The sequence below is a fragment of the Siphateles boraxobius genome, unplaced genomic scaffold (genome assembly GCF_051911475.1).
Source record: "Siphateles boraxobius isolate OS27281-9 unplaced genomic scaffold, OSU_SipBor_1 11, whole genome shotgun sequence".
NCBI lineage: Eukaryota > Metazoa > Chordata > Actinopteri > Cypriniformes > Leuciscidae > Siphateles > Siphateles boraxobius.
The window spans coordinates 5,010,281-5,036,971 of record NW_027508711.1 but is presented as its reverse complement, the minus strand read 5'-3'; the positions used below and the strand labels follow the sequence as shown (position 1 = coordinate 5,036,971).

The 26,691-nt window shown below is 39.3% G+C and overlaps 1 protein-coding gene and 1 long non-coding RNA gene across 2 annotated transcripts; both read left to right on the top strand.

Annotated features, from left to right (window-relative positions):
* Nucleotides 1-1,351: 1,351 nt before the first annotated feature.
* Nucleotides 1,352-2,962, top strand: LOC143699928 (uncharacterized). Its single transcript, XR_013188838.1, has 5 exons — nt 1,352-1,428; nt 1,513-1,632; nt 1,876-2,007; nt 2,269-2,368; nt 2,499-2,962. It is a non-coding gene; the product is annotated as an uncharacterized LOC143699928 (long non-coding RNA).
* Nucleotides 2,963-23,069: 20,107 nt separating this feature from the next.
* Nucleotides 23,070-26,499, top strand: LOC143699310 (uncharacterized). The gene is made up of 5 exons (XM_077194270.1): nt 23,070-23,157; nt 23,240-23,332; nt 23,607-23,753; nt 24,128-24,235; nt 24,379-26,499. The coding sequence occupies exons 1-5, from the start codon at nt 23,109-23,111 to the stop codon at nt 24,573-24,575; spliced, it is 594 nt and encodes a 197-aa protein (XP_077050385.1). The 5' UTR covers nt 23,070-23,108; the 3' UTR covers nt 24,576-26,499.
* The last annotated feature ends 192 nt before the right edge of the window (nt 26,500-26,691 follow it).

Sequence of the window (26,691 nt, the reverse complement as noted above, 5' to 3'; positions counted from 1 at the left end):
TTTAGGTCTTTAATTTGTTTATTCAATCTATCTTTTTTTTTTTTTTTTTTTTTTTTTTGCTTTTGTAGGCTACTCCTTGCTTTTTTCTGTTAGCCTTAAATAAGATTAATAAAGAAAATTAAATAAAGAGAAATAGTTACCTATGGCTCCAGCATCCCTGATCAGACAAGCTGCTTGGAAAATGCATGGACATTGTATTTTTACTGTTTTAGTCATATGCTTGAGATTGTGATTAACAGATAAAAGTCCCTCTGATGTGTCATTATAGGGACATTAAAGGCTTAGTTTTTTGTCTTTCACAATGTCACTGTTATTGAAGCAGACACAGACGATGGAAATGGAAGTAAACCGGATGTTTATTAACAGCAGATGATTGGTGGATGGAGAGATGGATGATGGGCTGGATGGGACACTGGAGAGGGATACTGGAGAAACACAGGGTGTGACACTGGAGAATCACTGAAGACGTGTCCACTTCGTATGGAAACCAGATCAGACAATGAACTGGGGTAAAGTGTGTGCCAATATAGTGGAGGTGGAGTGATGATGAGATACAGGTGTGTGTGTGTGTGTGTGTGTGTGCGTGTGTGTGTGTGTGTGTGTGTGTGTGTGTGTGTGTGTGTGTGTGTGTGTGTGTGTGTGTGTGTGTGTGTGTGTGTGTGTGTGTGTGTGTGTGTGTGTGTGTGTGTGTGTGTGTCTGTGTGTGTGTGTCTGTGTGTGTGTGTGTGTGTGTGTGTGTGTGTGTGTGTGTGTGTGTGTGTGTGTGTGTGTGTGTGTGTGTGTGTGTGTGTGTGTGTGTGTGTGTGAGAGAGAGATATCAGTGCTCTGGTGAGTGTGTGTGATAAGCAGTGTGATGTAAGTGCAGGAACCTGGTAAACCTGTAACGGTCACATTGTTCATGATTTCAGAGAAAATGAAAATTATGGTTCAGTTTAAACAGGTTTTTTATATGTCCTACAATGTGTAGGTCATACTGAATTGCTCTTATCGTTCTGCAGAACACAAGAATATATTTTAAAGAATGTTTACACCCTTGAGCCCCATTTGCTTGTGTTTTCAGGACACATACACACAAATTTTCAAAATATCGACTTTTGTGTTACATGGAAGAAAGAAAGTCATAGAGGTGTTGAATGACATGAGGGCAAGTAAATAAAGAAACAATCCTAATTTTTGGGTCAGCTATCACTTTAACAATGTTGGTTTACTTTAAGTAGACCTATAGTACACATTGTAGTTATTACATAATAATCCATTATTTGTCATTACCTGGCACCTGAAGTTTGTGTTTCTTTGTTCTCATAAGTATCCTCCCTTTTTGACAAACTATAAAATGGCACTGAAACAGACACGTTATTTCATTCTCCTCCTGATCAAAGATGGATCTGCAAATCTCAGTTTTTCTTCTGTTCATTCTCTTCACTGCAGGTACAAAGACAAATAATGTTCGTGATGTTACTGGGTACAAATTCAGATAATTAATGTCTCGTTCTCTCTGTTTTATTCCTAAAGGACATTCTCTCAGGTGTTATGAATGCATGAGTCCGACGGGTTCTTGTGCAGGACAAACGATTAAAACATGTCCCATTGGAATTTCTCAGTGCACGAGTTCAAAAATAGGGACACAAGTTGGTAAGTCCAATATGTTTGAAATTGATGATGATTGACTGATGGAGATGCTACTATTATTTACTTTTTTCCAGCAGAATTTACAATTTCAATCACAAAATACTCCACATAGATTTCCGATATTTAATGATTTCACTCAGATTGTCATGATTTGTATTTTAAAAAAATAGTTTGAAATAATAATAAAAAATGATAAATCAATTTTCCAGTTTAACTGGTCTTTGCTGTCTCATTCATATTCTTTAGGGGGCATTAGTTCTAAAGGGAACACTAAAGATTGTGCTGCTGCTTGTCTAAGTCAGTCCTTTAATTTTGGCTATGTAAGGATGACTACTTCCTGCTGTGGCACAGATCTGTGTAACCTCCCAGATATTCCAGGTATTGTACTTCAATTATCATGTAGGGTGAATTCAGGTTGATTGGAACACTTTTTACAAGTCATCTTAATGGCAAAAAGTGTCCAACTAGCCCTGAATGCACCTCTACAAATAAATAACTTCTGTAATTCAACACCCCTTTTACGTCCAAATGACATTCAGCTTGTCTATTGTGAACTGATTGAAAGGAGCAGCTAAAGGAGTGTTGTTTCATTAGATATTTTGTACAGAAAATAAAATAATACTTATTTTCCCTCTGTAGATCCCGTCCCAACTGGAAAGTCGTGTTAATTGTGATGATAAGACCTGCTCAAACACAGTGAGCTGTTCAGGGACTGAAGATCGCTGCATTAAAGGAACAGGTGAGAATCTGGAAACGAAAGAAGATTAAAGTCATTATCTTATAAACTCTTATAGGTTTAAACATTTGACACAAATCACATATCAATGTCCAGCTTCTGAGTCAGCCTTTGTTTTCATTTTTTTCATCAGCTTTGAACCAGACATCTGTTTTAAAAGGCTGTGTGTCTAAATCTATTTGTGACACCACATCAGTTAGTGTTGGCTATAGTAACTTCACATGTTGTGAGGGGAACCTGTGTAACGGGGCTCAGAGTGTCACCCAGAGCTTCCTGTTCCTCTGCTGTTCTCTGCTCTCCTACTTCCTGATGCACTGAATACAGCAGATCTTCACATTCTACAACCAGACACACTGTACTGAATATATTCATATATTATATATATTCATACATTCAATATATTCTATAGTTCTTCAGATTCTACAATGAGACACAATGTACAGAATATATAGCTTGCATTCTCTCTGTACTATATATGCTTGTCCAGATGTAATTTTTTTTTTTGCTGTGAAATTCTGATGTGACAATTTTTAAAATAAAAATACTACATCACTGTGTTCCTAGGGTCATATTTAATAAAGCTTTTCATGCTGTAAAGAAGTTTAAGTCATATTTTATTTCTTACAAAAATGAATAAATCAACTTTATGTTCAGAAAAAAAATGTATGATAATTAATTAATTATACTTTCGTCCCATAGTTACTCTTATTCTTCCCTTTACTGATTTTGCACTGTTCTTTATTTTTATTAGTATCATTATGTTCACATCTATCTGACAACTTCGATGCGCTAAATGGAGTGAAACAAGGTTGTGTCCTAGCGCCAACCTTGTTTTCCCTATTCCTTGATCACAGTGAGTCCTAGATAATCTGCAAAAGCACTGTGATAAAGGTTTGACGGTACAGACAAGGCCAGGAGCTGACCTCTTCAACGTCAATCAGTTCAAATCATCAAGTAGAACTAAACCTCTCCTTGTCCGGGAACTTATGTTCGCCGACGACACTGCCTTTGTCGCCCACTTGTCACAGTCACGCGTTAGTCATCCTCTGCACTAAATGTCCCATCATCCTCTCTGGCTCACACCTGCACTCACTCCACCATTACCCGCACCTGTCTGCAATCATTATCGTCATCACTCACCGTGTTCAGCTGTTATCACCTTGTCTTTCAGCTGTTATCACCTTGTCTTCATTGTTCATCTGTGTATTTAAGTTTCTCTCTGTTCTGTGTTCATGGTCGGTTATTGTTTGTGTCTCGCATGTTGGTTGTTATTTTGAGTTACCTATTTAACAATCTTGTTTACTTTCAATTATCATTATCTTCATTGGATCTAATTCGTGACAGAATAACTGACCTAAAAACATAATATGGACATTTCCCGCACCCATCCGAACTCAACCGATCGTCTACTGACCTGCTTTCAGGATGGCCGCTCTATTGAGGAATATGTGGGGGAGTTTCTAGAGACTTCACACCAGCTCACCTGGACAGAGACCGTCCTAAAAAACGTGTTCGGGCATGGACTGGACGATCCTCTGTACCAACCGACCTCAGCCGCTAAACCTTGTTCATGTGCTGTTGTTGAACTGTTCAGCCTTCACTGTAGGTGGGGCTGATAATTACACAGCCACTCAACCACCATCACCAGCCATCTTCCTCACCACACAGCATGAATGTCTTCACATCATACCTGCCCAGTGAGATAATCTTCTCGTCATGCCAACCATCAGCCATGTACAGCAAGTGTTCGCTCAGACCATGCCCCCTTTCAGTCATGTTGGCCTAGCCATTGAAAATTGACCTAGCCATTGTTAACCTTTCCTTTCAGGCCTAGCCATGAAAATCTAGCCATGGTCAAAGAGTTCAGATACCTCAGGGCAATATACACCTACAACAACAAACTAAATGCCAACTTAAATCTACGTAAATCTAAAGCTTCGCAGGCATTCGGCCGACTAAAAGGAAGAGTCTGGTCCAACAAAGACCTCACCATACAGACAAACAGTTCGGTGTATTGTGCAATTGTTTTCCCAGCTCTTCTATATGGAGCGGAATCTTGGACAGTTTACATGACCCAAGCACACAACCTGAATGCCTACATGAGGAGACACCCAAGACAAATTCTAGACATTAAATGGTGGCACCATATATCCAACAAAGAGTTACTAGACAAAACCTACACACCTAGTAGAGTATGTACGAAACACTAATCCAGCACAATCTGAGACGGCCTGGCCATCTGAGCAGACTGGTCAATAGTCGGCTACCAAAACAGATGATCTACTCCCAACTCAAAGAGTGGCACAGTGGCATAGGCAGGCCAAAGCTGCGCTTCAAAGACACAGTTAAAATAAATCTCAAGCATAAACAGATCCCACTAGGCAGCTGGGATTGCCAAGCAAAAAAAGGACTCTGTGGAGAAATCTAATTCGAAGGAAGTCGTCATCGGACACGATTAATTAATTTGATTATGTTTAAAATGCAGGTGACAATAAATTACAAAAAAAATTAACTGTGCAAAAGTACAAATAAAAGTTCTACTTTTGATTAGGATATTTTCTCTAATTAGGAAGTCCCCAAATAATATATATATATATATTTTTTTTTTTTTTTTTTTTTGGGGTATGAATATGTTAGCCTAATCTACTGTATAAACTAGAGCGCTCCAAAACAATGAAAATTTGCTCCTACTGTAGACGTTCTGTAGTGTCTGAGACAAATCAGACATATAATTATTTGTTACCTTTAACAAATAATCTTTAAAACCCACTCTAAGTAATGGTAACAAGTTGTGATTAATTATTAATATTTCCACTTTGAGCTACATTGCAACAGTTCAAAGCTTACAGACTCTCAATTCCGTCAATATAGATCAATGGTTTTTATGACACCACTGTTCACTTCAGCTTCTCATTAGTTTTTCTGTCCAATTACATGCTCTCTAGAATCTGAAGCTCCGCCACCATTTTAAATAGACACTGAAGCTGCAGCTGAAATTGGTCACTTGTTCACACAATTACTATTTTCTCAATGGTGAATTGAACAATGGGGATACGGAACGATTCAGGCAGGTTAAATATTCCATTGGGGCGGATGAGCTTTCACACGGACCGCCACAGATACGGTCCAGAGACATGATAGCAGAGAGCAGATCATATGCGCCAGTCGCCACACACCACAATGCATATCGGACACATTTGAATTATGCACAGAATGCTATATTTTAAAGCAATTTGGAGGGTATCAGGAGGATAAAGGGCTTGACTCTCTCTGCATTAGAAACAACAGCAATGACGAGTAGCAGAGAGGACATCGGTGACCAACATAATCACTGACATAACTTACTTTTCAAACTACACATCCTCAGTCTGATTATGTTAAATGTTTGCTTTAGTAACAGTTTCATATTAAATTTTTTTAAATCTAGACTGTGGCTGTCAAAAGCAATCAAATGTGGCTTTGCCGAGCTCAATGGCTTTGGCTGAGTTGTGATATAAACAAAAGGGGGAGGAACTGCTCTGTATGTCCTGTCCTGTATTCCTGCGTTCAGCCCCGAGAAATAGTTGTAAAACGTTTTTTTTTAAACGGAAACTGTGGTGCGTTGAACACCCTGTTGTTCTGATGACGCAAGAGTTGCAACTATGGCAGCTGAGAAGGCCATTCCTTGTGTTCTTTTTGAAGAATTTTCAGAGCCTGATGAAATCGGTATAAATACGTGTTTAATACTGCAAAATACGCTTGATGTTACAGTCACCGTCCACAATAAAAGAGAACATCCCAATCGAGTGAAGGGATTTGTGGAAACTGTGGTTCCAAATTATTGTGATCCAACATTTGCCTCGAATTTATGGATGAAAAGACAAATATTTCTGGTGAAGGATAATCCGATTCTTACCTCCGAGACTGTGTTATGATCTATATGACCTTATTACTGTTGATATGCTATATTTTTACTATAAACTCTAATGACAAACATGTCTTCTAATATCTTCAATTGTTGCATATACCAATCTGCAGCAGACACATTTGTAAACGACTTTACTTGGACTCATTGCGCGAGCTGTCTCTTTAATACCGCGTGGTTTATATACATGTTGCTGCTGATTGTGCTGACATTTTTGAGACACCCACTGTAAGGTCGTCTAGCTCGATCCAATGGCGGTTTTCGAATTACGGTGAAGGTCTTTGCGTGTTACTGTCTTTTCTCGCGGCAAAGTATTTTTGGTTAAATGCAATACATTTTCTCATATGTATTTTCTCGTTATTTCATCTGACTCCATAAATGAAAAAAGGCTTTAATGATTTCTGTGCATCATTAAATGTGAGCGAATGTTTTACTATTCCTTTAAACTCTTGAATGAAAATAATGTCAAAGTCAATTAAAATAATCAAATATCACAATTTAATATGTCAGGTATATGTATCATTACAATTCCATAATCAATTCAAAGGTAATCAATGCAAAACATCAAATGCTCCAGAACAAAGAGGAAAATACCCGACAAGAAATACGTGAGGCAGAGAGACTCGGCTCTTGACCTCACGGGCTGATCTGGATTCAGAAAAGAGCCCAGAGCTCTTGCTGCGTTTGATTATATACCCAGACCTCATTTCAAATCTAAACATCATCCACAGTGTAATTTTACCTGTAAGTCACCATTTGCTGGCAGTGGAAAATTAGCATTCAGTCAAATGGTCTGAAGGTGTTAACTTAAAGACATACCATACCCTCCAGAAGATGTTTCTAAACTTCTTAAGAACTTTATTACCTTTTGTTTTACTTCTTTGGGAATGAGACATTTGTACCAGTCGCACCGAGACAGTTCAAATAATATCAAACATGTATAAAATTCGATGATAATCATTCACATTAAATGTCTCTGCCAGGATGAAGAATGGGGGAGAGAAATGTAGATTAGGATGAGGGAGGTGAGACCTTCATCTCAATAGTGCATGAGGGGGAGTTCAAATGTTAATTTCCTTTGTTTTCTCAGAGAGTGGCCCTCTCTTAAAGTCCTTACAGTTTTTACAGTCTTACACCACCAAACAAGAGAAAACGTGTCTCAAACCCGTTCAACACCATTTCCAGGAAACATGTCGTTCAACCCAGAAACAGTAGCAAAATGTTAAGCACTGGTTTAAGCTTGAACGTGCCCCTATTTTAGTGGAATTTACGTAAACATTAATAACGCTGTGCGTTTCAAGGCACTTCAGTGGGCTTTAAAGTGCCCCTATAATGCTATTTTAAAGTTTCCTAATGCTGTTTTGGAGTGTAAGCCTGACTCAATTGGCCCAAAGGAGGTCTCTGCACATTACAGTCTTTCCATGTGGTGAAATGATTTGATTAAATGACTCTAATCTGAATCTATAAATGAAAAAGGTTTTAATGATCTGTGCATCATTAAATGTGAGCGAATGTTTGCCTATTCTTTTTTACTCTTTACTGAAATATTATCAGAATCGATTAGAATAAATTCAAATGTTTACAATTTATTTTGTCAGGTAAATGTATCACGCCAATTGCATTATCAGTTCAAAGATAATCGATACAAACATCAAATGCTCTGAAATAAAGAGAGAAGATGCAATACCTTGGCATTATAAAATGATGCAAAGTGTTTTGCTTATACTTCATCACGGTCTAGTCTGGGTTACAGAATCGCCCAGCCTCTCGTTGCATTTCATTATATAGACAGACCAAGGCAGAAACTTCTTTTCAAATGTAAACATGAGTTCACAGTGGGAATTCACATTAATCACCATCCCAGACTTACTGGGGGCAGAAGTTGATTTACATGGAACGATTTGCTAATGATGGGAATTTGAGTTTACACCTTCTGAGAGCAGGAGACCATTTGCCTGGACACACCCTCCTCTCTGTGCGAAGTTATCACTAAACTCTTAAATACCTTATTACCTTTTGGTTTACTTCTTTGAGAATGAGACCTTTGTACCAGTCGCACTGAGACATTTCAAATGATATCAAACATGTGTAACACTGTATGATAATTATTCACATTAAACTATAAGATTTTTGTGTGAATTTCAGGTGATCTCAGCATGATAGCACAAGAGAGAGAATCAAATGTTAATTTCCTTTTTGTTTCTCAGAGATTTGCCCCCTCTTCCAGTTCTTCCAGTTTTCCAGTCTTACAGGGGTTTTTTACAACAGGTTTACATGATTCAAAGGTCAAAAAACAGTTTCATTTCCTCATAATATACATTTGCACATTACCACATTTTCAATGATTCTCAAACGACTCGTCAGATGAATCAGTCTCTCTAAATCCCTCCTTTCCGCGGGCTACTCTGCTCTGATTGGCCAGACAGCTCAGTCTGTTGTGATTGGTTTACCACATAACACCCATTGTCACAACATCAGCTCTGCGTGTCCTTTTTTTTTTTTTTTTTTTTTTGAGGATCAAACTTGATTTTCTGCAATAATCCAAAAGCCTAAATCGTATTGGGTTGTGATCGAGGGAACCGGTGTGATGCGATTTTTATTTTTTATTAATGCCAAGGTATCAGAAATATATCAAAAGAGTACAAATTACATACAACGAGAAAGCAAAACAGCACATATATACATTAAGCCTGTACGTATACTAAAAAAAAAAAACAGAACAGAAAGCTTTAATTAAATAAATTGAAAAGTTGAAACACGTTTATTTTCTTAAGAGCTTTAAGATTCTAGATGACGAAATGCTTTGGATGAGAGTTGGACCTCTCTTCTAAAAACAATGAATAAGGGATTCTGCTGAGTGAATTTACTTTTAATTTAAAAGTAATCTAATTTAATAAAATTAGAAAATTCAACCCAAAATAACTGGGCATGTGACAGAGAGAGAGAGAGAGAGAGAGAGAGAGAGAGAGAGAGAGAGAGAGAGAGAGAGAGAGAGAGAGAGAGAGAGAGAGAGAGAGAGAGAGAGAGAGAGAGAGAGAGAAGGAGAGAGAGAGAGAGAGACAGACAGACAGAGAGAGACAGAGAGAGAGAGAGAGAGAGAGAGAGAGAGAGAGAGAGAGAGAGAGAGAGAGAGAGAGAGAGAGAGAGAGAGAGAGAGAGAGAGAGAGAGAGAGAGAGACAGACAGACAGACAGACAGACAGACAGACAGACAGAGAGAGACAGAGAGAGAGAGAGCTTGCTGATTTATAGTAACTGGTTAACCTGGATATTGGATATATGGATAAAAGAAAAAGACAAACACCAGTAAATATTGTTCTGTGATCATTTAATTACAGCCATACATTCCCTTGATGTGTCAAATTACATTATATTTTGCTTGTAATAAAATAAAAAAATCAACAAATTGAGATAGACATTTGATATGAAATATTAGCTATAGAAGTTCAGTTAAAATACAATAGCTGTTTGTCTTTCTTTAAAGCTGTATGTACTGTGAAAACTAAGTGCTATATGCTATATTGTAAGCTTGTTATGTATATTGCCTAATTGTAAGCTTGTTCAGAAATGATAACAAAAAACTTTTTTAACGTCTTTTTCAATAAACATCATTTAAGTAAAACGAATATTAGAATTTTCGATTTTTATGAGCCTGAATATTCCAATGCAATATTTTTGAAAAATCCCTACTTCCAACTATGAAACAGGGGTTGATTACTCTTATCCCAAAGTCAGACAAAGACAACAACTGACTGGTTTCTAAAATTCCCTGTTGAAAAGAAAGAAAACGGGTTAGTCTAAGCTGGCAATTGGTATATGTGATCTGTATCAAATGTTTAAACCTAAGAACGCTTAAAACATCATGACTTTAATCTTCTTCCTTCTTTTCCAGATTCTCACCTGTTGGTTTAATGCAGTGATCTTCAGTCCCTGAACAGCTCACTGTGTTCAAGTAGAACACAGATATGATTGTTCAACACAGATGTTTGTCACTGATCATGTGTATTGTTTAATGTCGATCCTGTCCCCATCACACCATATGCTCCTCAGTGTAATGTTTAATGATTTGTAAATTTCACTATGTTGATTTATGTATTGTGTTATGTGTTGTATTAACCAGTAAAACCGGTAATCAAGTTAAATGTTTAATGTTTACTTATAATCATTTACATATTATTATTAGTGCAGTTTTAGTTGTAGGCTCACTGCATCTCCCTCTGTGAAATATTGGGTCTTCTCTTGTTTTAAATTTCCCTCCACTTTTCGTACAGGTTTGTGTTGTCCTCTATGTTGAATATTTGGGTTTAAAAAAAAAATGCTGTATTTTTATAAGTTCACTTCTTCTAAAGGCGCTCTGGGGTGAAAGGCGCTTTGATTTTATGTTCCTCTAAACCGCTATAGATTTTCTTTCCTTTGCAAGTAGAGTGAACTAATGTTCCCATATAACATTTATTAACCAGCAGCAGAAATGTTGAATTGGTTCACAGCATGGTCAATTTATTATTATTAGCCTATTATAATTATTGTTGTTGTTTTGGTCTATTCATAGCCTATAGGTTATTAAAAGCTGTGCATCGTCTTTTCTGTTTTTCGCAAAATACGATAATGGATCTCATTATAGTGATGAAAATTTGAAAATTGAAAATGAAAATGAAAATTCTGTTATGACTTACACTCAAGTTGTTCCAAACCGTATGAGTTTCTTTCTTCTGTTGAACACAAAAGAATATAGTTTAAAGAATGTTGTTAACCAGACAGTTGATGGTAGGGATGTGACGAGATGAAATTTTCCCACCGGTTAATTGACGTGTGGAATTTTCCCGTTTTCCATCTCGCTTTTAAAACGCTAATTTGTTAGTAAAATACTAACGGCTGCATGTGCATTCATAACGGCGTGGAGCAGAGCGATCGGTTTCAATTAATTCCAATGGAAGTTGAGTGTGAACACACACACCCGCACTGGCGTAATTTCCAATGGGGACAGTTGGGACATGTCCAATTTCCTCCAATCTCAGGTCTATCACAGCTTTCTTTAAAATGAATGTCAACTGTGGAGTAAAATCTTTTATATTTTCAAGAAATTCCTTACCATTTTTGTCAGAATATGAAGAATAAATATCACTATAAAATGAGTATATTTCCTCGGATATCAATTTCAGGTCTGTGATTTACCCAACATTAATAATTAAACTATGAACTGCATTGCTTCTGTCTCTTTTCTAACGGACAAAAATATGCAGTTCTTCTCTCCTTCCAACCATCTTGCAAGAGACCTTACAAACGCTCCTTGTGCTTTCATTAAATACAAATTATCTAATTTAGCTTGAAGTGAAAATCATTTATCAACATCATTTCCTGTGTATTACATTCTTAAATTAAACTTAACTATCAAGAACTAGATTCTGTTCTTTACTTTGTTGTTTACCAAACCAGATTTAAATTTAAAATACTCAAATTTCTTCCCATTAGAAGCTAAGGTGAAGTCATCTATAATCTCAATAATCACATTTCTTATTTGACTACAATAATCTTTATCCTTTAATAGTTCCACATTCAAATTTCTAAAGGTATGCTTTATTGTTGAATTTTTTTAAATTAATGAAATATGGCAATGATATGTCAATGGTGTGGCGAAAATTGAAGTCTATCCATTAGGTTTGACCCAGTAAAACTGAATCTCATTATTATGCTTAAAGGATTAGTTCACCTCAAAATGAAAATTTCCTAATAATTTACTCACTCCAATGCCATCCAAGATATCCATGTCTTTCTTTCCTCAGTGGAAGAGAAATTAAGTTTTTTGAGGAAAAAATTTCTGGATTTTTCTTCGAATAATGAACTTTAATGACAACTACTGTTTTGAAGTCCAAATCAATGCAGTTTCAAAGGTCTTTGAAGTGCTTCAACGGGCTGTGCACGATCGCAGCTGAGGAACGATAGGTCATTTTCAACAAAAAAAAAAATATATATATATATAAAAGAACACGCTGGGAACTTCTCCATCACGTTGAAAGGGCACGCTTGATGTCGCCGGCGGAAGTACCGCCCTACTATTTACAAAGCGACCGTGAGAAGGAGGATGGTTCAAATTGTATTAGTCGCTTCGTAAACAGTGGGGTGGTACTTCCGCCAGCGCCGGCGACATCGAGCGTGACCTTTCAAAGTGATGACATAGTTCTGAAAGTTTTGAAAATGACCCATCGTTTCGCTAGATAAGACCCTCTTCCTCAGCTGCGATCGTGCACAGCCCGTTGAAGCACTTCAAAGACCTTTGAAACCGCATTGATTTGGACTTCAAACGTTGGTTGCCATTGAAGTCCATTATTCAAAGAAAAATCCAGAAATGTTTTCCTCAAAAAACTTAATTTCTCTTCCACTGAGGAAAGAAAGACATGGATATCTTGGATGGCATCGGGTTGAGTAAATTATTAGGAAGTTTTCATTTTGAGGTGAACTAATCCTTTAAACATCCAGATGTCATTAAGGGAATTTTATTGACAAAACTCCTCAATAATGTTAATGGTGTCTTGTATAGAAGGAGATCTGTCCAGCCACTCATCTGGTGCTAAATTAAAATAATTTTACTAGATTTTAATGAGACGCATTTGTAAACTTGTTTTCCACTAAAAATAAAACCTCTACTGCAGTTTCCGTCAAAATAGAAGTATAAAATTTTAATTTATTTTTCAGTGTATTTGTTTAACATGGCTATGTTATGTCTGAAAATGTTCAGCATTGTTTTCCTGTTGGACTCTGTATGCTATGCACTGCTAGTGACATGTTACTGGGCCTTTAAGGCTTTCGGCAGTGATTTACGGCAAGGGTCCACAAATGTGAGTATTGCGTGAGTTGAGTAAACGCAACATGAACGAAGCTACACGGTGTGGTTATTGAGTCCTACACAAACACAACATTTGGCGAACGAGGATGTCTGAACTCGTCTTACCACCACCGCCACCTTTCCTACCTGTTCCCGTAGACCCAGCTGTTCCTTGGGATCGCTGGCTGACGTCGTTTGAGGATTATTTGCTGGCTTTGGGACACTCGGATCTAGCGGAGGCGAGGAAGTGCGCGCTCCTGCGCCATTGTCTCGGGCAGGAAGGACAGCGAATCTTCGCCACGCTCACTTTATCGGATGATAAGTACGTCACAGCCACGGCCGCCTTGAAGACCCACTTCAGCTCCGGAAGAAGCCGGCGGATGCACCGTTTTGAGTTTCGTCAGAGAACACAAAAGCCGGGTGAGACCGTTGTCCACTATGTATCAGCATTACGTGAGCTTGCTAGACTTTGTGATTTTGGGGCTTTGGAGGACGGACTTATAGTTGACCAGTTAATAGAGAAAACGTCATGTAACCAACTGAGGGAGAGACTTTTACTAGAGCCAGACTCCACGACACTAACGGACGCTTTAGTAATTGGAAAGCAGTTAGAAACGGCCCTAATGGAGGCGCGCAAGTTCGGCCGCGCTGTGCACGAGCCTATGACATCATCACCACCATCAGTTCAGCACACAGAGACTGCAGAGGCGGCTGACTGGGTGAGTGACCGTTTGGATGTGCAGAGAGTGGACAGGGGGCCCAGGGAGAGGGGGCACAAGAGCTGTAGCAACTGTGGCTCCCCTAAACATGCAACCAGAGATCAGTCATGCCCTGCCCAGGGGAAACGTTGTCGTAACTGCAACAAGTTGAACCATTTTGCACGCTGCTGTCGCTCCTCCCTGCTTGCCATGATACTGCGGCTGTCCCCATAAACACTGTACAGACCTCACAGACTTCGTTCAAGCTCTGCACATGCCGTGTGGGCACAGCTCTCATTCCACTCCTCGTGGACACAGGGGCGAAAGTGTCAATTCTGAACAAATGCACATATGAGCGCTTTTTCAGTCACGTGCCTCTGGAAGCAGCGGCTAAACCCCTGTTAGGCTACGGCCATTTTCCCATCTCCACTCTGGGTGTGGCCCGCCTACCCGTCAGGTATGATCAACAATGTGCGCCTGCCACCAAGTTCTGCATCACCCGGAAGGGAGCTAACATTATGGGCCTAGACTTGTTCCTTGCCTTAGGTTTTACTGTGAGTGATGCTAGGGGCCTGCATGTCCTGCAGGTTGCCGCCTCCTGGCCTGACCGCTACCCACAACTGTTCAACGGGCTGGGACGCATGACTGGTTTTGTACACCAGCCCACTGTGGACCTGTCAGTCCGCCCTGTTATCCAGCCCCTACGGCGCATTCCCCTGGCCCTCCGTGACGCGGTGGAGGCCGAACTGCATCGCCTGGTGGAGGCGAACGTCATAGAGCCCGTCGACGCCTCGCCGTGGGTGTCTAACCTGGTGATAGCCAAGAAAAGGGGGGGCGGACTGCGGCTCTGTGTCGACCTCACAGATGTCAACAAAGCCATCATCCCTGATAAGTACCCCCTACCTACGGCTGAGGAGCTCACTAGCCATTTCCACGGCTCCACTGTTTTCAGTAAGATGGACTTACGTAACGGCTACCTCCAGGTCCCTCTGGCACCGGCCAGCATGGATCTTACAGCGTTTGTCACACACGTGGGGGTTTTCAGGTTTAAATGCATGGCATTTGGACTTTCATCAGCCCCGAGCTGTTTTCAGAAGATAATGTCGCTCATACTGGCTGGTATCCAGGGTGTCTCCATCTACCTGGATGACGTGGTGGTGCATGCGCCCTCCACCACACTGCATGACGATCGCCTGGAGCAGGTCTTTCAGCGTTTCGAACAGCATGGGGTCACATTGAACTCTGAGAAATGCATGTTCGGGGTTGAGGAGGTCGAGTTCCTGGGCTTCAGGCTCTCGAAGGAGGGCATCGCCCCGATTATGTCCCACACTGAGGCCATTCTGTCCCTGCCAGACCCGCATTCACCATCCCAGCTGTCTTCCTTCCTGGGGATGGCCGCTTACTACCTCAGATTCATGCCACACTACTCTGACTCAACGGCCCCCCTCCGCCGGCTGCTCAGGAAGGATGTTACGTGGGACTGCACCCCGGCCTGCCACGAAGCCGTGTGCATCATCAAACGGCAGCTCACGTCCCCACCCACACTGTCCCATTTCAGCCTGACCGCGCCCACTATGGTCACCTGCGACGCCTCCGGGGTGGCGCTAGGCGCTGTGCTCTCACAGATTCAAGAGGGGGTGGAACGCCCGGTGGCTTTCGCCTCACGGGCACTTACTCCAGCAGAGCAGAAGTATTCGGTGGGGGAGAGGGAAGCCCTGGCCTGCCTGTGGGCGTGCGAACGCTGGCATGTTTACCTATACGGGAGGCCTTTCACCATCCGCACAGACCACCAAGTGCTGACGGCACTGCTGGCGACTAAAGGCTCGGGGCACAGGCCCATGAGACTGCTGCGGTGGGCTGACAGGCTGAACCAGTATAACTTCAGTCTGGAGTTTATGCCTGGGCGGGCCAACACGGTGGCCGACCTCCTGTCTAGAGCTGTGTCTGTGACGAAGGACACGGGCGAGGTGACACCAGACACAGAGAGTGACGAAGACCGGGTCCACATCCTGCACGGGCCTCTCAGTTCAGTAGTCACTCTGGCGGAGCTGCAGCAGGCCTCAGGTACAGACGAGGCCCTCACAACTCTCCGTACCTACCTCCAGGAAGGCTGGCCGGCCAAAGTGGATGACAGGCTGCTTCCCTATTACCGCTTCCGCAACGAGCTCTCCTGCTGGGGGGCAGTGTGTCTGGCCCGGGGCCACCGTGCGGTCGTTCCAGAGATTCTCAGGTCCAGAGTACTACACATGGCGCATGAGGGACACCTGGGGGTGGTCAAGGTGAAGCAGCGCTGCCATGACACAGTATGGTGGCCCCACATAGACTCTGATGTTGAGGAGCTGGTACGTAACTGCGCCTGCTGCCTCCTGAGTGGGAAAAATGGTCAGCCTGCCACAGCCCCTCTCACCCCGACCCCTTGGCCGTCTTCACCCTGGGAACATATTCAGGTCGACCTCTGTGGAGAACTTCACGGGGCACCTGCTCATGCTCGCTACCTGCTGGTTGTGCACGATCTTCATTCAAAGTGGCCAGAGGTTTTTCAGCTGAGCTCCATTACTGCACACTCCATCATCGACCGCCTGGACCACCTGTTTGGGCGCTGGGGCCTCCCCAGTGTTGTCACAACGGATAACGGGCCCCAATTTGTGTCGGCAGAGTTCACTGAGTTTCTAACGATACGGTCCATCAAGCACATCAGGACGGCAGTGTATCACCCAGAGAGTAATGGGGGGGGGGGGGGGGGGTGGAAAGACTGAATAAAACTCTTAAAAATGGAATCCGAGCTTGTCTGGAGGAAGGGAAAACCTTCAGCAACGCACTCGACCAAACTCTCCTGACCATCCGGACATCCAAACATTCCACCACTGGAGTGTCACCTGCATTGCTCATGATTGGGCGCGAACTAAAGCAACCACTGGACTGTTTGAGAGCTGAGCCAGCTCCTACACGTGGAAGCCCAGGGCTCCAAAAAGCCAGAGCTCAGGTGAAAGGTTCGCAGGCTCGGATGAAGGCAAAGTTTGATGCCACGCACAGAGTGCAAAACCCCTCACTTTCTGCAGGGGTTTGGGTCAGGATCAAACACCTCCACCGCCAAAATAAGCTGCAGTCATACTGGTCAGAGCCCCTGCGGGTGACTAAGCAGTTGGGTCCTGCCACTTACAGACTGGAGAATGGGACTCGTTGGCACTCAAACCGCCTGCACAGAGTCGCAGCCCCCACAGCACCTGTATCACCTCTGTCCCCAGCAGTGGCTCTAGGTTGGCAGCCCAGGCCAAGAGCTAACCGGTTGGGGGGTAATCCACCAGGGCCGCCCGACGCAGCTTCACGGCCAGCACACCCTCAGAGAATGAGGGTCCCGCCCGTCTGGCATGGGGACTATGTGACAGGGGGATTGTGACACTGGGGAATGTGGGCTGAATGTTATGTTTCAGTTTCCAGGGGGGGGAGAAAATGTTATGTTTGAAAATGTTCAGCATTGTTTTCCTGTTGGATTCTGTATGCTATGCACTGCTAGTGACATGTTACTGGGCCTTTAAGGCTTTCGGCAGTGATTTACGGCAAGGGTCCACAAATGTGAGTTTTGCGTGAGTTGAGTAAACGCAACATGAACGAAGCTACACGGTGTGGTTATTGAGTCCTACACAAACATAACAGGCTATTACTGACATAGGAATAATATTATTACATTAGTATTAGTATTAGTAGTATTAGTAGTAATAGTATGTAGTGTAATGACTGAGACACTATCACAACTAAAAAGAGTTTTGATTCCCCTTTAAAGTTCAGGTACAAGTCAATGCACTGACTATGGATTGAAGCTCTTAATGTTGAACTCTCAAGTGCACCAAATTTATGTCTATAACAAAAAAAGTCACAAAATTTTGTTATGGTTATTTTGTTATTTGTTTAGTTACCGAGGTCCACCCACCACTGTTTTTACAAAAATCTTGTGATGCATTCATACGTTTTCCTCAAGGGTATACTCAACCTTTCACATGCTTTCCTCATGCTGACACCATGCAATCACACCAGGGTCAAAAGCATGTGAACACCTGAACATCACACCTACACACGCCTTGAACACCTTCAAAAGAATAATTTCAAAATTACATTGTATAGGCCAGTCACATTCATCCACACCAGATTCTGCGTAATGTCATCATCAGACTTGAATTACTTGACTTACACGCCCTTTTAAAAACATTAAAAGGGTGTATCTACATACTCTTGGAACAGAAATTCTCAAAACACAAATGTTTTGCCGAAACCCCTTTGACCATTTATAACAGTTGAGTGAATCTTCACAAGTGTATTATTCAAAGGCTTTCATTTTTGTGTTTTATAATCCTCCATATCTACAGACTTTTATCTCGAAATTCTGACTTTTTTCTCAAAATTGAAAGTTTATTTCTTGTAATTTTGAGTTTATATCTTGCAATTCTGACTTTTTTAATAATTTCAAAGAAAAAAGTCACAATTACATTTTTTTGTCTTGCTGAGGCTGAGAAAGCGTAATTGCGTAATTGCAAGATGTAAACTCAGAATTTCCAGGAAAAAAGTTGATTTGAGAGACAAAAAGTTGAATTGAGAGACAAAAAGTTACAATTACATTTGGTTGTTTATTGTTTTTTTTAATTCCATGGTGGAAATAAGCTTCAGTAAACCGCTCTCACTAATAAATGTATCGCTTATGCAGATTATTACGAAAGCAGTGATAATAGAGAGCTGCAGTAATGAAATTTTTTCATAGGCCAACCCGGAAGTTCGCATCACCCTGGTTCCCTCAACAACAACAAAAAAAAAACAATAGGATTTTTCCATTGGCTTTTAGATTATTGCAGAAAATAAGGTATATGACTAATAAAAGTTTATGATTCTTATATTGTTTTGTTCATCGTGATTGTCACGATTAACAGTTGGAGAGCCCTTGATAGCACCAGAGGGCACTCCACCGGAATGAATAGAGATTCGGCGACGGCGATAGATTGAAGAGCGCGTCCGAGTGAAGACTGAGCGCGAGCCGCAAGAGAACACTGTATCCACGATCCATGACACTGATAGTAGCGCAACGAGCACTCAGCTTGAGTTAAAAAACAAAACATTTTAGCGCTACATCTCTTATATAATAGCAAACTAGATTAATGCTCTGCTAGTTAACTGGATATGTTTTATTTATTTGTATCAGGTACATCCGTGCCTCAATGTTTCAAAAAGTGGTGGGGGACAATCAATCCCCCCCCCCCCTTTTTTTTTAGTAAGTACATAAATATGTAAATGTAGTATACTTAGCACAAAATAAATGTATTTCAAATACATTTTAGTATTTTTTTTTCTCACTCTGGATATTATACAGTGATCATACTATACTTACTAATAGTGATATTAAAAACACTTTAGGCTTCATATTAAGAAATGTGCGGTGTGCAATAAACTACTCCAAAAAAAATATTATAAAATTGATTAAAAAAAAAACATCATTCAGGACGATGGAAGTCGTTTCTGGGTTTTGACTACATTCAAACTGCATTTCCTTTTCATCAATAAGGTGAGAAGAAAAAACGGTCTAAAAAGTACCTGATTATATTTATAAGAAAAAATGGATACTAAATAAATATTTTAGTCAATTAAAAGTCCAAGTATCTAGCCAAAAACATACAAACTTTACATTGTACTCAAGTACTAAAAAAGTAGAACTATAGCAAAAGAAAAATGGGAGAGGAATTTCTTTAAGCATTTTGATAAATTTTCTCTAAGCAAATGTAATTAATTTAATGAAATGTTTTGTTGAGGAGGAAACAAAACACAATGGTGCAGAGGTCAAAAACATCCATCTTGTCCATGTTTATAAAACAACAATTAATAAGGAGCAGTGGAACATCCAAAACCATCCACCAAAACGCATCTTATAAACAGGGCCTGAGAATGTGTTTGAACCCTTGAACAGCGAGATGTGATGCCGAGGCCAAAATGTATTCCGGATATAATGCAACCCCTAAATCTACTAAAGCAACTTTTTTGATGCCTATATATTCAGTGATTTTTTTCCCACAACAATATTGAAATGTCAGAGTGAAAATTTAGTTTATTTGGGGCATTTGGTTGTTTTTCTCTGCAAATATTGAGATGCGACTAATTAAAAAGTAATTAAAATGTATATAAAATTTATTGATTGACAGCCCTAATTGTTATTCAATATAATGATTTACTTTAATATAATTACAATACCACTAATCCACTCCCTGGTAAGAACATCAATATATATTTACAAAGTAAATTTACACATATGTACAAATGTTCATTTAAATGCCAATAGTTTTTGAGATTTATAACATTTCAAATCGTTTAATATTGGGCATCAAAATAAGAATTTTTATATCAATAAAAATGACCAATTGATTTCAGTGTTAAAAAATACTGACTTCTACAGAATCATATTTCTTAACCTCTGAGCTCATAAATGGTCTGTCTTAAAAGGTTTATACATGCTACTTTAAATTTATTTTCTTTATGGAGTTTTTTTTTAATTGTGTTTTTACTTGTGTTTTACGAGGAGTGAAGCTCTGGAATGATTTGGTGGATGAATTAAAAACCTGTCCTAATATAATTCATTTTAAATATTTGTTTAAAAACAATGTTATAAGGAAATATGTAGAGGACAGAGAATGATGCCTTCAGCATGAAGCTAGTGGTGAGAGGGTGTAGAGGCAGAGAGTCTTTGGGCCAGTGTCTTTTGTAAGGGTGTGTGGTGTGTCTGCGTTGTTTTGTTTTGTTTGTCTTATACCAATTGTATAGTAACAATTATTATTCTGTATGTACTGTACAGGAATACTTTTGCTCTTGAATTATTTTGTTTGTATATTGTTTTTGTATGGCATTTTGTGTTGAATGTGAGGGGGTTTGGAATCATATAAGCATTTGCTTCATCCACCTCCTTTTCAAACCATGCACTTGTATAATTTGTCTGTTATGTAGCCTGTTATGTTGATTTGTGAGAAAACTTGAATGCAGGTTTGAAATAAACATTTGAACTTGAACTTGAACTTCCAGAACGATTTGTTGCACCTTATTTCTCAGCTCGGCAATATACAGTAACCCAAAAAAACTTGGTTGAATAACGAAACAACCGTAAAGCCAGGGAACACCACTGCAAAAATGTAACGAGTACTTGTAGACAAAATGAAAATGAAAGGTGTAAAAAAAAAAAAGAATAAAAAACTTATTTGACAATGTAATTAAGTAAAAGCACATGTTTTCAGTTTAAATTGAACTCAGACTCAAGTGTACAAATACCCCAAAATAATACTCCCATGTTATGTCAAACGCCCAGGGTTGAATCATTGTATTCCTTAACTTGTTTTGCTACAGTTGCGAGACAAACAGTCTCTTTGAGTGAAAAGAGAATGTAAACTATTCATAGACTGGTTTCTCAATAACATTTTTTCATAACATAAGTTTTTACCTTAAGCATTATTATGTGTGACGGACGGTCCGTTCCAAAGATTTAGCAAGCACAAATACTCTCTGCTGAAAACAAGTTTTTTTTTTTTTTTTTTAAACAAACAAAACAAGCCTCGTCTGCCCTGTCTGAATCATATGAATCCTTGTTCAGTTTTTAACTGGTTTAAGGCATGGTCTACTGGTGGATCAACTTTGCTGTTCACCATCTGAAAATTAAATTTGCTTTTCTTTTTAACTAGACATCTTAATATAAAACATATGGATCTTTGAACACAGAAGTTTATGATGGAAGGAAATCAACACCAGCACATACTGTACTTGCTATTCCATGTATCATTTCCAAAGGAAATCATTATTTTAAGTTATGTACATTTTTCTTGTCACATTGTAAACACATAAGTTACTTAAGGCCCTTTCACAACAGGAGCGCTAACTAAAGATTATTATATTAGATTACAATTTTTTTATTCTTAATGGTCCTCTGCTGTTTGAAATGCTCCATAGATATAAACACTAGATGTCGCCTTGGCTACGGCAGTTCATTGGAACGAATTCATCAATAGAGCCGCCATCCTGAAAAAGGGGAGCCCCTCATCAGCGTCAATGTTGGAAAAGGTCTAACGGAAATAAAATCACCATAAATCATCATGAATGCGATTTTCTAGTTGTTTTGGTTCGTTCCAACGGTCAGACATGAATTTATTATAGAGTCCAGAGAAATTTTAAAAAAATGTACAAAATTTCACAATCTTGTGAAATATAATCCCTTGCTGTCTGGTTTTTAGATTTCGTTCGTGTGAACATCCATACGCAGCACAAAAGTCCGGCATCATCCATGAATTCAGCGTTACCTAGCTACTTCCTATGACAAGACCCCTGTTCCAAGATGGCGGCGGCTTTGACGCATGCTTAGAACCCCAAGGCGACATCTAGTGTTTATGTCGATGGATTCTGATTGGCTGTCAATGTTTTTATGCATTCATCAGTTGGAAAGAAATCATTCTGAACTTGATTACAATTAGTTTATTTTTGTTATAGTTGTGAACTCTGCTATTCTTTTATATTTAGAACAATTTAAAGGACAAATCGATACAGTTTTTGCCTTTTATTGTGAAGAGGCCTTTAAAGGGATAGTTTAATCCAAAAATGAAAATTCTGTCATCATTTACTCACCCTCATGTTGTTCCAAATGCGTATAACTTTCTTTCATCTACAGAACACAAATGATATTATAGGTTTCACTTTATTTTACTTTTTTAGCAAGGGATTTCACTTTTATTTTAAATATTTAGGACCCCCTCGAAAACGAGATGATGCATCTCAAGGGGCTATCCTTCAAATAAATTTCCAAATTTTACAGTATGTGCACTTTAAATAAGGTAACTACTGTATGTAATATAAGGTAACTGCATAGGTTAAGGTTAGGTTTAGGGGTAGGTTTAGGGTTAGTACCTATTACCCAGTTATTGTAATTACTATAGTAAATAAATAGTATGTACATGGAGAACAGGAAAGTAAATTAAAAGTACCATATTATGAACAGATTTGGGTCCAAAATAACATTAAACTATTGGCAATATTCTCCCGCCCAAATATCTTCAGGTTTGTAAATGACATGAGGGTGAGTAAATGATGATAGTATTACATTTTTTTTAGATGGACTTAACTTTTCTTATAAAGAGCAAGATAAATTTCCAGAGCCCTCTGCTGAATTAGTAATATTGCAAGTAAATCATTTAATATCTGTTTTTAATTGTCTTTCTGTTAAACTTTCATTTTCTCATGAAGATCCTCCTCTTTTTGAGAAGCTATAAAACGGGTGCTGAAATACTAGGCAAGTTATGACATTCTTCTCCTGATCAAAGATGGATCTGCAAATCTCAGTTTTCCTTCTCTCCGTTCTGTTTACTGCAGGTACAAAGACAAATAGTGTTTGTTTTTAATGTTATTGAAATCAAATACAGATCGTTGATGTCTCTGTTTTTAATTACTAAAGGACAGTCTCTCAGCTGTTATATGTGTGTGTTGGACACTTGTACACAGACGACATGCTCCAGTGGATATACCTGCCTCAGTTCGACATATGTTGGTAAGTCCAGTATGATGGATTGTAATTTATTGTTATGATTGACTGATGGAGATGCTATAATTTATTGGTGCTGCAAAATGTAAATATATGTTGTTGAACTCGTAAGTTTTCTGGACAGAATTTACAATTGCATGCATTAAATGTTCTGTATAAAATACCAAAGTAATTTTGTTTTTCCTCAAATTATTATTCCATAATATAATTTGTAAATAAAAAATAAAAAAATTGTGGTCATATTATATTACAAAGTTTGTCTTTTCATCCTGCTTTGCAGTTGCTAGTCCAAACAATACTATTTCAGGGAAGGCTAAACTGTGTGTTCCAGCAAGTAACTGTGCAACTGGGTCCATCAACACCGTCAGTTTAAAGTTAAATTCTTACTGCTGTAACACAGACCTGTGTAATGCCCAAGATGCTTCAGGTATTGTACTTTACAGTCAACAGTTTACAGTCATAAAATATTACCAACACATAATTTTAGTGGGACTTTCTATTGGGGACTGTGACACCAGCCAGAAAGGAATTATGCTTTAGGGTTTGTTCAAACTTATCAGGTTCGGTTCAATTAAAACAAACCCTGGTGCGATTGCTCTATTAGTGTGGTTCAGAACTAAATGTATCATTTTTCTGGTCTAGACAAAAAGAACCGAACTTCAAGTGTGAATCAAGTGTTTACAAAAGATTATGAGGACACAACTTTTCATTGGAACACTGAGCACCTACAGTATGTTGATTGCACAATAAGACCAGAACAATGTAAACAAACAAAAAAACTATACTTTATTTATCCTGTAGATCCCTCTAATATCCCGAATGGAAACAAATGTTACTATTGTGATGGACAGAACTGCTCAAAAGAATTGAGCTGTTCAGGGAGTCAAGACAGCTGCATTACATCAACAGGTGAGGAGGAGGAAGTGGTTTAAAAAAAAAAAAAATCTTTTTTAATCTTATGTATTTGATACAGTTTTCATATACCAATAACCCGCTGAGACACCTAAGCTTTCATTATTGAATCCACTTCCATTTTCTTTTCTTTTCATCAGGGACCGTGGCAAATCAGACAGTGGTTGTAAAAGGCTGTGTCTCTAAATCAATTTGTGATGCCGCAACATCAGTTAGTAATGTTGGCCTTGGGAACTTCACATGTTGTGAGGGGAACCTGTGTAACGGTGTTCAGAGTTTCAGCCAGAGCTTCCTGTTCCTCTGCTGTTCTCTGCTCTCCTACTTCCTGATGCACTGAATACAGCAGATCTTCACATTCTACAATCAGACACTCTGTACTCAAAATATAGCTAGTGTTTTTATGTCTACAAGATTTGACCTGGTGTGAGGAACTTAAAACAATACATGTAATCAGGGGTTAAAGTGAAAAAAATGCCTGAACCTGAACTTTTTTTGGGCTGGGGGGAGAGAAACTGCACAGATGGACTTATCTTCAATGGCATCATTTATTTTCAAGTATTACGGCTGTATCTTAAATGGCATCTTTTTAAGAATGAAGGCCAGTATCACTGATATTAATGTAGCTACTGATGTCTCAATGAAAATTATTTTGCCCCAAATTTTAACATTTATTAGGCTTCAAAATATATAACAACTTTTAATTTAAGTGAACTTAAAACAATCCTCACTTAAACCCATAATTAATGTCATATTTACCTGTAGCCTGTAGAAAATGAAATTGAATAATGTTATAAAACAGTCCGCACTTCAGGGGCGTCGCCAGGCCCTTTTTAGGGGGGCCCTAAACTTCTGCCTAGCCCCCCTAAAAATGTGTGATTAATGTAGGCTACACAAATTCGTATTCGCTTCAGTCTTGTTATAATCAGATTCAGCGCGTTCTTCATCTTCAATCCGCACCGGCGCCGAGCAGAGAGCACGTCAGAAACGGAGGACAGGGTGTGTGTGTGTGTGTGTGTGTGTGTGTGTGTTCATCTGAGCCTCATTGGTCTGTCACTGCTCGTCAATGTCAGAATATTTGAGATAACCAATCAAATCAAAGTAGGTGGTCTTTATGTTCACAGATGCTGCTGAGCGCGATTTTTAACAGTGCGACTCGACGCGTACGGTCAAGTGCTAGATAAGATTTAAGTAGCTAAACTTAACATTTCATATTTGACTTTTTTTAGGTCATAAATGTTAAACGAATGACAAAAAATAATTAGGCAAACTAATATAGTTTTGTCTAATTTCGCCATTTTGAACTGAAAATAGGCCTATGTAAAGTGATTTATGTAATGTAATCTAATTAGTTTACTGTCATTGTGTGAGGGGACAAGAAACATTAACAAAGCCGTTTTCATCATGTTAGGCACAAGATTAATAATGAATGTGTACATATTGAGAATATAATACAAATTGTAGCCTTTAGTAAATTAAAAAAGCTCAGCAGGTATTGACAAATAATCTACTGCCAAGTAGATTGACATGGTTTTAAAGCTATTTCTTATCCTCTTTCTTTTTGGTCTTAAAAACGTCTTGAAATGCACATATCAGAGAAATAAAAAAATTGAACCCCCTATCAACCTCAAATTTAGGACCTCTTTGATTATAAAACCCTGTATATGGCCCTGTATTAGGCATACGATCAATAATGAATGTGTAGCCTACATATTGTAAATGCATTTAATAAACTTAATTACTTAGCTTTAGTAGCTTTCAGTGAATAAAACGCGTCAGAGAAAATAATTCAAAGGCAAAATCAACCTATCAGTTGACCCTATCTTCACTGACAGACAAAAATGAAAAGCCTATATCAGTCAAAGCTCAGCTTTAGGAGGGGAAGAGACAGGACAAGAGAAAAACAAAGAGAAAACGAGTGTGATGCTGATGAGGAGAGAAAAATAATCAGCTGCCCACTGACATGGTTTTAAAGTTGTTATCCAATTTATTTCGCCTTCAAGTGAAACATACAATAACATACATCTTCTGCAAGTGTAACATACAATAACACTTACTCACCTCTGCATCACTCGCGCGCGCACTAATTGTGGCACGTTTGCTAACCATTTGCAGGTGCTGACTGTTAGCTCCTCTGCTTGCTGCATGTGTTTGCTGCGTCTATGACTTTACACCAGCAATATGCAGCAATTGTAAAGCCATATTAAGGAAATGGGATAATGAAGAAAGAATGGAAATAGCAATAAATCAATTGAGAATTAACTCCTGGACTCATTCATGTGTACTAATCGACACACCATCCTGGTAGCACTCATCCTTAAACAGCCACATATCAAATAATTTACATGGTCCTTCGAGCCGGAGAGGCTGCTGGAATGGAGTCAGAAGATAACCCTGGGAAGCTGAAGGGTTCAACTAGGCATGTGAGGCCTCCTGTGTGGCATCAGGATTAGGTG

Bases quoted from the DNA above. Each gene is read 5' to 3' on its own strand.
- LOC143699310 (XM_077194270.1), top strand. From the start codon at position 23,109: ATGGATCTGCAAATCTCAGTTTTCCTTCTCTCCGTTCTGTTTACTGCA. The intron at 23,158-23,239 runs GTACAAAGACAA...TAATTACTAAAG, and splicing joins CTCCGTTCTGTTTACTGCAG to GACAGTCTCTCAGCTGTTAT. The intron at 23,754-24,127 runs GTATTGTACTTT...TTTATCCTGTAG, and splicing joins TAATGCCCAAGATGCTTCAG to ATCCCTCTAATATCCCGAAT.